The sequence below is a fragment of the Pungitius pungitius genome, chromosome 15 (assembly GCF_949316345.1).
Source record: "Pungitius pungitius chromosome 15, fPunPun2.1, whole genome shotgun sequence".
NCBI classification, from domain to species: Eukaryota; Metazoa; Chordata; class Actinopteri; order Perciformes; family Gasterosteidae; genus Pungitius; species Pungitius pungitius.
In genome coordinates, this window is record NC_084914.1 from 15,140,189 (window position 1) to 15,152,754 (window position 12,566).

A 12,566-nucleotide genomic window follows, 5' to 3' on the forward strand; every position below is an offset into this window, starting at 1 on the left:
GGAGCGCTAGCTAGCTTCGCACTTAGGGGTTGGAGGCCCACAGGGCTGGGGAGCCGGGAGTGACATGCGCCGGCCCGTGCCTTGCCGTGAGCCCCTACTCCAAACTGCAAAGCCGTTGGGTGATGCGGGGGGGTTTGCGTGATTCATTCAACTGTGTTTTAGGATGTTTGAGCCACTCCTGAATCTGCTGTGCTTCCAGGCATAAAGACACATGACCCGTCTACGGACCCCCCTCTCCACTCTTGCTGACATCACTGACACATGTTTGTTTACTTTGTTATCCATTATTCAAATTACTTTTATGTCTCCCACATATTGTAATAAAAATGAATCGACCTTGTCTTGACGAGCAAATTATCATTATGATCTTTTCCAACTATATGTTCCCACTCTGAAAATATGAAGACTTTCGAGTAGCCGGACTTATGTGTCAATTCTGTCTCCTGTTTGTAAAGATTAAATATGCTGTTTAATGATTTTTTGTTTAACATTTTCAAACCATTTTTCTGTGTTGCACTAAATCTTTTTTCTTTCCCTCTTTCTCCTTCCCTCCTTCGCTCGTCCACTTGTAACATGAGCCGCTGTGGGAGCGGCATTCAACCACAACGCAGGTCATCCTCATATTGGTTTTGCTTTTGTTCCTTTTTTTTTTTTTACACTGTGGCTGTGTGTTACGTTTGGTAATGAAGCTGCAACTCTCAGTTTGGGCACCATTGCTGTAGAGAGATCCAAGTATTACACAACTTTTTGGTGATTGGATTGGAATTGCACTGAAAAGTGTTACCTGGACGCAAGTTAAGGGCCCTAATATGGAAGTAAATCTGTGCCATCGGGGGTTGAAATAAAAAGTTGATTGAATTTCTAGCACTGAATATTTATGCATTGAAATTATGTACCTGAATGTTTTTCAGCATTAAAACACCGCAAAAAAATTCAACCTAAAAAAAAAAAATGTTGAAATATTCGAAATGGAGGCTACAATATTCAACCGCAAAAAATTCAACCTTGGCACACCAATATGCGGAGGCTACAATATTCAACCCAAATAAATTCAACCTTGGCACACCAACATCCGGGACACTAAGGAACAGCAATCGATTCTAGATTCAAGATCAGGAGCGTGCGTCAAGCTAAAGGAGCGAGCACCCAAAACACCTTCGGCTTTGGATTGTAAACATGTCCAATAATAACGGGGCTTTAACTCTTCTTCATGTCATCAGTGTGGTTTGTGTCTGTAAGATTCCGTAATAGACAGCTGACATTTGTACATTAACAGACTGTGTTGGACATGAACTAAGCGGAAGTTAAACGAGAGCGTACAGCCGCTCACAATACGCCTCTTCTTCTAGTTTTGAATTAATTTAATAATGCTGAGATCCTTGGACAAGCTGTTAGGAGTGATTGGCGGAGTTTTGAAAACCAGGAACGCGCTTGAAGAGGCAGATGAGCCGCTGTATCGTAGTGGGGGGGGGCAGCGGCAGCGGCTTTAGCGGAGCGTGCAGACGCATGAACCCGACAGGACATGCAGGAATAACCGCAGTAGCGTCGGTGGAAGGATCCTTTTTCACAGCGGCACAAGCCGATCTCAGTTGGGTATTAAGCGACATTCAAAGTCCACGTAACGTTAAATGAGTCTTCATGACCATGGGTAAACTTTATTGAGGATCTGGCACAACACAGCGACCTGCAAGTAGCGCAGAGTCTTACATAAAGGGATGTACGTCTTAATGCGAGGCTTTAGAATTTATCTCAAAGGGATCCTGTATTTGCTCGTAAAGTCTGAAACGAGAACCCATTTTTCAGTGACGGTGTTACGTGCCTACTGGTTTTTGAACTACTGGTTTGGCTACGGGTGCGTGTTTGTTTTCCCCCGGTGTTACGTGCCTACTGGTTTTTGAACCTACTGGTTTGGCTACGGGTGCGTGTTTGTTTCCCCCCGGCAGGCAGGTGTTGTCTGCCTCCGTCACTTGAGTCGTCACACATTTGCAAACATATTGTTCTGAAAATGTTCAAAAATGCATCCCATATCCATTGCAGCGATTACGATTGTATAAGTGAGCACTACGTCACTGCCACGTATGAAGAAATACATAAAAGAACATTTATTAAAAGTCCGCCACAACCGGGATTCGAACCGTGTCGCGCAAAATAACGTAGTGCCACAGAGCTGCTGTGCTACCCACTCGGCCAACCGAGCTTAAGGGTTTACAGTTGATTTGTATATTTTAATAGAGTTGTATATCGTCAGTGGCAAGCAAACGTTTTGGTTTAGGGTGAACATTATATGTTCTTTTATGTATTTCTTCATACGTTGCCACACTGATGACATGAAGAAGAGTTAAAGCCCCGTTATTATTGGACATGTTTACAATCCAAAGCCGAAGGTGTTTTGGGTGCTCGCTCCTTTAGCTTGACGCACGCTCCTGATCTTGAATCTAGAATCGATTGCTGTTCCTTAGTGTCCCGGATGTTGGTGTGCCAAGGTTGAATTTATTTGGGTTGAATATTGTAGCCTCCGCATATTGGTGTGCCAAGGTTGAATTTTTTGCGGTTGAATATTGTAGCCTCCATTTCGAATATTTCAACATTTTTTTTTTTTAGGTTGAATTTTTTTGCGGTGTTTTAATGTTGAAAAACATTCAGGTACATAATTTCAATGCATAAATATTCAGTGCTAGAAATTCAATCAACTTTTTATTTCAACCCCCGATGGCACAGATTTACTTCCATACCCTAAACCACTCCAATGTACTCCGAACATAGAGGAGGTCATAAGGTTGTAAAATCCAATTTAGACTGGCAGGGTGGCTTGACCTGTTGCACTGATGACATTCTCTAAAAATATATGTCAGTCATTAATGAGCATGGCGTGGATGTTCAGGTAGGTGTTGAGTTTAGTTTGCATAACCTGTGTGTTTCAGGGGTTTGATGTCTTGTGAAAAGAACACACTGGCTTACTTAGTTATCCCTGTGTAGAAAGTCTACACATATTAAAGTCAATACATTGCCTCTGTGCCTGTACCATTATATTTTACACCTTACTGTATTCTTAACAGAAAATGTTGAAACCGCCTGTCTCAAGGGAGGCGAACACACATGCAAGAGCTAGAGAGAGAGAGAGACTAATGGGATTATCGTGGCTCAGTACAAGAGAATGTCTCATCCCGTTGCTGGTCATCATCAAAAGAAGCTCACCGCGTCTCCGGGGGGAAACGCGATTAGTTGCCGTTAGCGGTGAGACGGCTGCCTGTTCTTTCAGCTTTAACCTTTCATCAAACATTCAAGCTGCATGTCTGGGTTCTCAAGGCACGGTGGAGAGATTTGTTGGACGAGACCTTTTGTTGCTATCGAGAAGGATCATGGTGACATCTCCCCAAATCGTAACTCATGGGAACTTTGTGGTTTGACAAAGTCCACTTCTTCATCTTCTTCATTTTTATTTCTTAATTGCGACGCTGACGGAACATGTGACACTTCACCAAACCTGAGCAACTTCCTCAGAATATGCATAGGGTCAAACCTTTCTTGATGACAATGGCTTGGGGAGTTCTGGGAAATCTTAATCTCTGTGGTTCCCAGAGAAGATTTATTCAACAGAGAATTGAGACCGTAAGTGCTGAACACTATCTCTTGCTCAACTTGACCGAGGCCGAGACAGACAAATCAATGTATTGTGGTGGGCCGATGGGCTCTATGTCTTCCTGAAGATGTCGTGGCAACCCCAAGAGAACTTTTTCTATAAAGTGGGGTTGAGGACAATTTAAATGGTGTTACAAACCGAAGAACACAGTGCTGGTTTGAAGGTGCTGGAGAATGGAGTGTCACAAGGCGGGAGTCTGGGTGAGGTTTCTTTTCGGACTAATAGAGTGGCAATGGATAAACCTTCCATGGCCATCACCGATGTTGACGAAAATGGCGATGAGTGTGAAGTGTCAGGGGAGGAAGATACTGAGGAAAGGGAGCTAGATTACAGGCCAAACTATTGGGAGGATGATGATGAAATCTACCAGGAGTTTGAGGAGTTGGACTTTGATTCCCTTCCGGATCGCTCGGACACGCAGAGCATCGCCTCAAACGATTCATTCTATCCACACGACAATTGTGTTGCATCCCAAATGTACTGCTCGTTTTCTCCCGACGGCCCAGAACCCATTTCATTCTTTAACGCCTGCTGCAACAACAACGCCATCATCGTCAAGATTATGATTAGACAAGGAGTGACCCAAGAGGAAGTGAAGGAGACGGATCGGAACAGAAGAGTAGGTGTCTCGGTTTTGTGCATTTTAATACAATATTTATGTTGAACAGCCATTATGTTGACTATTCCCCATTTGCAACCAAAACTATCACAATGCTTTTCCATTAGATACCTTATTTGGCTATTAAAAGGTTACTATTCTGAAAATGGTGTTTCATCACGATAATCAGCCTTCAAAAGCAACGTACCAGTGTGAATGTAAATTAGGTAAGCTCCACACAGTTTGGGAGGTGCAGATAAAATGTAATACTTTACAATTGGTTGTACATATACCTTTGGTCAAAGCTTTGGCAAACCCACCATTCACTAGGATAGTTTACACAACAGCGTCAGTTGACTATCATTGTGTTTTACTTTACATACACTACTTTAGTTCATAAAGATATAGGCGCTGTTGCGGTTTCCCAGCATGCATATAACCTTTTGTAAATGCCTGAAATGCTGATCGGTCACTCTTTGAAATGTTGTGGTTATTAGTTCAGATCAGCAAAGAATATATTGAATTTATTTCACTGTTTTATGTACATAACAGCTTTTCTTGTTAAGGTAAAAAACTAAGATGAAAAAAAAAAATCACTACCTGGAGGGAAGTTGGCTGTTCCTCTCACCAGCAGTCACTTTAGGGTTTTGCACCAGGCCAGCTGGTCCTGGTCCTGAATACCAGCAGGTCGCTGAGGGTCAAATCCTGAAGCGGTTGGTTAATCTTATGGTAACAGATGGGCAGTGCAAACTGCACGGAGACAGTATCTGGCAGCAGCTTGTCGTCAGGGCTCAGCCTTCAAAGGGCTCCCCAAGACCTTGACCTGACCAGTTGATAATAGATAAAAGATGCTGCGTGCTGACAGTTGTACTGGAGTACTGCAACAGTAAGAACACTTTGAGACTCAGTATGGGTTTCCATGGAAATGTGCATGGTGTGACATTTTCTATTAATAATCTATTGAGGCCAAGAATAGTTGATAATTCTTAGTCTAATGGACTGTGGCACCAGACTTTCCCTCCAATGGATCCTTGTTAAGCAGTATGGATCAATCAATTAATCCATATATATGGCGCTCCGGATTATAAGGCGCACTGTCGTTTTTTGAGAAAAAAAAAGGATTTTGAGTGCACCTTTATAGTCGCGAAAACACTGTATTTAAAATAATCTTAAGAATCTTAAGCCTTTTGAACCTTGGTTGCTCTGTTTACTTTAGTATGTCAGCAATCCAGTCTTTCTCTCTGGATTGGGGTGTCTATTGCAAACAGTGACTTCATTTTAACAGGTAACTATGTAATCTATATTTGACCCACTGTACTTGCCATAGACCGAAGTTACACCCGGTATCATAAAGTGATTTGTGAATACTTTTTCTGGATAATTATTTCCAATCAACACACCACCACCACCAGTTGTGGTCCGCAGGATCTTGTCACAATGTGTTGTGTGTGCATGAACACAATTTTAGACCATACACAATATTTTACTCCCAACTTAATCCATGGTGGACTAGAACGTGTGCACACAATCGGGTTGTGTCCTCAGGGAGGCTCTTTAACATGGTATACATTAACTACCACAATAAAACCTAATTTATTTTTCGCTGGTCACTATCTGCACTTGCTACATAATACTCATACTACAGTGTGTCTAGCTGGTGAAGATCTGACCGATCTGACCGGCCGGTCAGAGTCTGAATGAACATCAGTCTGTCACCTGTTCTTTTTGTTAGACTGAGACTTACTGTCTGTTATGTACTGTGAAAACTACAAATACCCTCTCCTGTAGCCCCAAAGAGATATTTTGGTGTTTTTAAAAGCAAAAATAAAATCAGAAAAAGAAACTCAAACGCTCTTGTTTTTCTGTTTTCAAGTCAGGTTTGATTATGGCGTGCTACCATGGTTACGTGGATGTGGTCATGGCCCTTTCTCAGTGCCCGTATCTTGATGTCAACTGGCAGGACAACGAGGGCAACACTGCTCTCATTATTGCAGCACAAGCAGGTAAACACGTACCTCAGGTCATCGTATAACAGGATTGTTAGAGCAAGTATTTTGTGACATGTTGTCTTAGTATTCAGACTGAGAACAATAGCTAGCCCGCTAATGTTTGATGGTAAAAAAAACTGCTGGCATATGTTGCATCTTTTTTTGTTTGAAAACCAAAATGTAAATGCATTAATCCGTAGTTTATTTCCCAAACTATTCCTCAGTCAACGTTGTCATAACCACTCCAAAGGAAACTTAAAAGTGGAAGTAAAAAGTTTGTCAAATGAGACATCCATTTTCCCAGTCTTTGTTAAGTTAGCAGCCTCAGATTTACCCTACAGTAAGGAGAGGGACGTCACCCGAAGGGCTTCCTCTACAACGATCTCATTTGGAACTAGAAAATGCATTTCCTGCTGAAAATGCGTTGGAATGCAGAAAGCTGAAATTAATTTCAAAAAGTTGCTTAAAGTACAGAAATGAAACATGCTGAAATGAACTTGAAAGAATTGGAAAAAACAGAAATGGGGGAAGAGTCTATGAATTTGACAAAATACAGAACTAATAAATGCTTAAATTACTTTTAAACATTGCTGAATCTTTTTCATTCAAACTAAATGAACTTGGTAAATGGACTTGTACACCGCTTTTCTAGTCTTCTGACTACTCAAAGCGCTTTAATACTAGATGACATCTCTCACCCATTAATACACTGATGACACAACGGCACCTGCCCATGTGCACAGAATAAACAAGACAGGAGAAGATCCTGGCAACAAGTCAAAATAAAATATAAAAACATTTTGCATGGTTGGTGAGTGCCTCAAAAGTTTGCAAATAGTGTAGAAATTACTGAGAGCTTCGTGGCAGTCCCATCAAAAACGCCCCTGGATACTTCCGGATAAGTTAACCGTCATGTTTTGATGACGTCATAGAGATGCGCGGTTTTGTGAAATAAAGATGGACGCATACAGCGCCAATGACTAATACTACGTGTTTCACTTGGACAATTAAATGTTAGTGGACACACACAAATACTACAGCCCCCATCTCGATTACAATTGTTCACTCCTCAGTGCGCAGTTTCGCCCACCAGCAGACCCCCTCCTCCCCCCTAACCCCGGCTGGTCCACCGTAACTTTTGACGTGCTTATTAACCTACGGACCTTCTTGTGGTCCGCGAAAAGGTTATTAATAGTATCACTCGCGTAAGAAAATAAACTCACGTGCCTGCAGCTTAATGACAACACCGAAGGAACAACGTCACACCCCCGGTTTAAGTCTCCAGCGGGGAGTAGCCTCATTAGCAGTTTAGCTAGCTAGCACTCTAGCACTTATCGCTCTCACATGTTTGAAATATCTTACCGTCCAGCCTCCACATTACTTACGGTCTGCTCGTCCGGGGTCTCCGTCCCAACTCACGACACGCACGTCCATGTACGGTTAGCTAAACACGGTTAAACCTACACGTCCCTGCACAGTGGATGACTCCTGAGCTATGTCTTTATGGCCATCGATCACCAGCTGGTCGCTAATGAGCTCACAGCAAAGAGAGTGAAGAGATTTAGACAAAATCCACACCTCAAACAAATGCTTCCTGGAGCAAAACTATTTGGGGTAGCCAAAAAATAAGGACATTTTGAGAGACCCAAGACTCTACCGAACGCATGAGTGTAGTTTTTATGTCTCTATGTGTTTTAAAACTGCTCAAACAGCTGTTTACAAAAAGTGTACGTCTGTGTGTTTTTTTTAAAATGTCGGCAGATTTGTATGGAAGCTTTATGGGGCTCGGGGCAGACTTTGTCTCACAATCAGGCTCCTCACGCAAAAAGTAAATAACTCTGAGATTCCAAACTTATACGAGTCCAACAGCACAAGCACGGCTAATGTTTTCTTTTTAAATGAAGGCTGAAAAGTGAATATTGTGGCCGTAAAGATAAAAGTGCCTCTTTTTTTTTTACTGAATCCTGACACGGCGCTCACTCTAAATCCCGGGACAATCTGGACAACTCCACTCTAAATTCGAAAGAAACCCCAAAACTAATGAAACATAATTAATGATTATGAAAAAACTATAATAGATATCAACAAGCTGTTTTTTAATGAAATTGTTAAGACTTGTCAACATTTTAAAGTTTAAATGGTGTCTCTAGCTGAAAGATTGGAAAAGCTGAAAAAGTTGAAAGTTGAAGAAGTTTTGAAAGGATTTGAAAATTTAATCCATTGGAAACCATGTTAAAAAGGTTGATGTTTTTAATTTATATTAATTCAATTATAAGAGCTAAAAAGCTGAAAAGTCATAGCACCGCTCTCCTGAAGGAGCTGAACATTTTAATATTTGAATGGTCTTAATAGCTGAAAGTGTGAAGGAGTTGAAACGTGCGGCGGAAGAAATAGTAGAAGAATAAGTTGATTAAAGAAAAGAAGAACAATACTTGGAATGCTTGAAGCATAATTGAAAACACATGGTCATGGTCATTTCATGTTCATGATACTATTGTGTTGGGATTATCAGGGTTTGATTTTGTGACTTGCAGTGCACTGCAATTCATTCATTATATTTGTTGTAAAACTAATTATTTAAAAAACTAACACTTATGACACTGTTTTGCTGACTAAAATGTCTTTTGTTATAATGCAAACACTATGTTATTCTAACAAGGTCAGCTATTATCACATTATTATATTAACATGTAACACCCGTTATGCACAATAATGCCCGGGACACAAGTCTTCTCTCACATCAGTCTTGATCAGATCATTTATTTTCAGTGAGTGATTGAGTACCAATATGGTATTATAATGGTACCGTGTGAACAACAGATCAGTTTAGGTCATGGTCAAACCTTACGTCTTTGCCCGCTCACTCCACTCTGCATCAATCAGCTTGTTGCTCCCTCACAGAAAGCTAAACACTAAAAACACCTCTGCCAGACTAGATAGCACTTTACTAGCAATTAAGATGCTACCTACTTGTAGCACTGGTTTTGAAATTGTACTCTCCTGATTCTTGTTGTTCTGGTTCTGTTCCCCATTCTATTTGTAGTATTGCATAAAGTCAATCTGTCTTTTGACTTTTATGTTTCTGCCTCCCACTACAAATTGTGTTATGAGGGATGGTGCTTCTGTTAAAACCCTTCACTGCAAGTAGTTATTAGTTATTATATTAAAACAAAGTTCCTCTGAGGTGAACTGCAAGTAGTAAGCATCCACCTCACCCTTACATTACCCCCATGCTTCTGCTTGTGCGCGTACCTCTTAAATAGATTCCTTGTACGTATTGGTCACTTGTGCTCACTTCGAGGAATTTAAGTAGATCAGGCTGTCTCGTTCTGGATTTAGAAAGGATTTACTCAATTAGGAACTCATTAGCATCCCATCATCAAAAATGAAGTGACTCATTCGATCCCCAGAGCGGCTGACAAAGCATTCTGGATGTGTAAAGAGAACAACATTAGTGGTGGGTGGTGGTGGGGGGGGGGGGGGGGGGGGGGTACAAAATTTAGATGGAAGTACCCTGATCTTCTATCTAATGTTGAAAACCTGGTGAAAACCAGGAAACGTTTATTGCCATTATATGTCAGACATACATGGAATATGACTTGGCGGTTGCTGCATGACGGAAGTACAAAAATGGAAAACAGACCCCGGAGCCTTACTGCTAGCATGCTCAAACATTCACTGCTAAAAGCTGTTAATAAGAATGTATTTAACTGTAGGCCTACCACACATTTGTACAGATTTGTACAGAGATTCAGATTCAACTTTATTTGTTAATGCACAAAGTACAAGTAGGACAACAAAATGCAGTTACATCTAACCAGAAATGCAAAAGAAGCAGTTAAGGTGCAGTGTGCTTAAATGACAGTATACGTACTACAGGTGATGGGAGGTTCTTTGTTGGTTTAATTTAAAAAAAGACAAAGGCGATGTGATTCATAAGCAAAGAAGCTTTGCTCGTGGCAAAAAGAAGAAACAATCATGCGTGACATACGTCTCTCTCTGGTCTGCAGGTTACGTGTTCATCTCAAACTACCTACTCAACTATTTCCCCGGGATGGACATTGAGAGAAGGAACTGTCACGGTTTCACAGCTTTGATGAAGGCTGCCATGCAGGGCCAGGCAGAGTGCGTCAGGGCTCTCATGCTGGCTGGTAAAACGCATGCGACTTATTGATTAAGTACAATGGACCGTCACTCTGGATAATGACATGAAAGCTTTATCCTACTTACGAGCAGCTCAGTGCTACGAGTATAAAACGTGCTAGTGATACCCGTAGAGAAGATTACGGCACGAATTACAGATGAAATCCTAATATTTCCAGGTGGTGATATCCAAGCTCGGGACAACGGCCGCAGTTTGACTCCCAGGGATTGGGCTCTCTTCACTGGTCGATACGAGACAGCACATCTGATGCATCGGCTGATGTCAAAGCCATGTGCTGAGCAGTTCTGTGACTCCTTCTCCCTGGAGTGGCCCCCGTTGGAGGTGTAATAAATCTATCATGACCACAGCCCTACTAATGAATGCAGCACACAACGCTTTAAACTCGGGATTCCTTTGAACTATACCGTTTGATCTTCTTGTGCAGGAGCTGGTGGCCCAGGCCCAGGAGCCCAAGTCCTACCGGAGGCGTTTGATCAACGTCCTGTCCTGCTGCTCGTATAGGATTTACATAAACAACAAAGTGAACCCCGTGGATGAAGGCGTCCTTGACCACATGGTCCAGCTCACCACCGCTCTCTCCAGCCCGGCCATAGCCACGGCTTGCCACACGGTGTGCCCGGGCAGCCCACCGTGCATCGGGAAGCGTCGGCCAGCTGTGCAAGAGATCCTGAGGAGGCAGCGGGTGTCGGAGCTAAAGCGCCTGGGCCCAGATAGACTGAACAACTACAAGAATTTTTTCCAGAACTCGCGAGTCCTCCTCATTCCCAAGGCAAGGGATCGCAGGGCCAGCCTGCAGACTCAGCTGCTGAGTGACGTAGCCGCGGTGGCCATGAGGCGAGCGAGCCTCCTGCCTCTGAATATGCTGAGGAGGAGCAGCGTGAGGCCCGGCATTGTGGTTCCCAAGGTGAGGCTCTGCAAAGCCCCGGCTCCCAGCTTCGTACCGGAGAAACTCAAACAGAGCGGTTATCACAACGACCTCCAGATCCCCAAATGGAACTACAAGATGAAGAGGATTGGGAGGAGGCAGGAAGAAGAGGAGAGGAGACGAGTGTTACCTCTGATAAGCAGATGATGGGAGATGGGGGATCAGCTCAGCAAGCAGGACAAACTCACAAAGCTTCAGTGTGTCTTGTTGGAAAGCCTTGCAATCGCAGGTCACAGTCCTATAAAAAATTACCTGAAGAATTGAGTGCTCATTTGTATTGTTTACTGCAATTGCAGATACATTTTTTTGCCTTGATTCTCTGCTTTTATTCGTAATTTATAATGCAATGTGGCAGAAGGAGATTTGGGGGGTGATCCAATATAGAATTTATAACTGTAATTAGTTCAGTGGCATGTGGCCAAATAAAAAAAGAATAATTTTCTCGATATCTTTTGAATTAAGTTCTCGTCTTAAGCTCGAGATTTCCTGCACAGATCATTTGCTATCAAGCCATACAAATATGAGAAAAATTTTCAGAGGAAGTGAGACAGAAGTTACACAGGGGAAGGCAAAGGGTGGACAAAGTGAAACACCAAAAAAACCAAAAAGCAAAACAAAAAGAGGACTACCAATGGGGGTACTCTGACAAGGCCAAATAGAGATTGGTTGATGGCTGCTACCACATGAAAACATGCAGGGAAGAAGCCAAGAAACCATCATACACTGATGCCAACAGGTCCGACAGGTAGAAGCCAGATCACACAGGCTTTGTGAGGGCTGTGAGACAGATAGACAGAGCCAAAAATAAACAGCTCAGTGCTGGACTGTGACTTTCTGAATTTCAAAATAAGTCACATGAAAAGCTCCACTCCTACATCTCCTGCTGTGAGAAATGGAGGGCCACATTATATGCATTTGAATTTTGCATTTTAGTGTCAGTAATAAAGAAAAGGGAGGGGAGCTTCATACTAAATACAATGAACTCAAATATACTACTGCGAAATGTGATTCTTTTTCAGTGTGTAAATATCAGGTGGCAACCTCCATGCAAAAGTGTCTTAAAACTTGTATTCTCTCTTATGGCCAGCAGGGGGCATCTCCACCAGTCATACAAAGAAATCACATTTTGAAGAGGGTCTATGGTCTCAATATGGTTTCAAGTTTTTAAAACAGATTTTATTTAGTAAATGGTCCATTGAGAGTCAAATAGACCAAAAAAAAGTGGAGTATGGTTTAGGAACATAAACGGG

At 42.2% G+C, this 12,566-nt stretch overlaps 1 protein-coding gene across 1 annotated transcript; it reads left to right on the top strand.

Annotated features, from left to right (window-relative positions):
- Nucleotides 1–3,240: 3,240 nt before the first annotated feature.
- LOC119204112 (ankyrin repeat domain-containing protein 33B-like) lies at nucleotides 3,241–12,135 on the top strand. Its single transcript, XM_037457227.2, has 5 exons — nucleotides 3,241–4,259; nucleotides 6,112–6,241; nucleotides 10,237–10,377; nucleotides 10,549–10,712; nucleotides 10,816–12,135. Exons 1-5 carry the CDS (start codon nucleotides 3,765–3,767, stop codon nucleotides 11,461–11,463), a joined length of 1,578 nt encoding a protein of 525 aa, XP_037313124.2. The 5' UTR covers nucleotides 3,241–3,764; the 3' UTR covers nucleotides 11,464–12,135.
- Nucleotides 12,136–12,566: the final 431 nt, after the last annotated feature.

Bases quoted from the DNA above. Each gene is read 5' to 3' on its own strand.
- LOC119204112 (XM_037457227.2), top strand. From the start codon at position 3,765: ATGGTGTTACAAACCGAAGAACACAGTGCTGGTTTGAAGGTGCTGGAG. The intron at 4,260-6,111 runs GTAGGTGTCTCG...TCTGTTTTCAAG, and splicing joins AGACGGATCGGAACAGAAGA to TCAGGTTTGATTATGGCGTG. The intron at 10,713-10,815 runs GTGTAATAAATC...CTTCTTGTGCAG, and splicing joins TGGAGTGGCCCCCGTTGGAG to GAGCTGGTGGCCCAGGCCCA.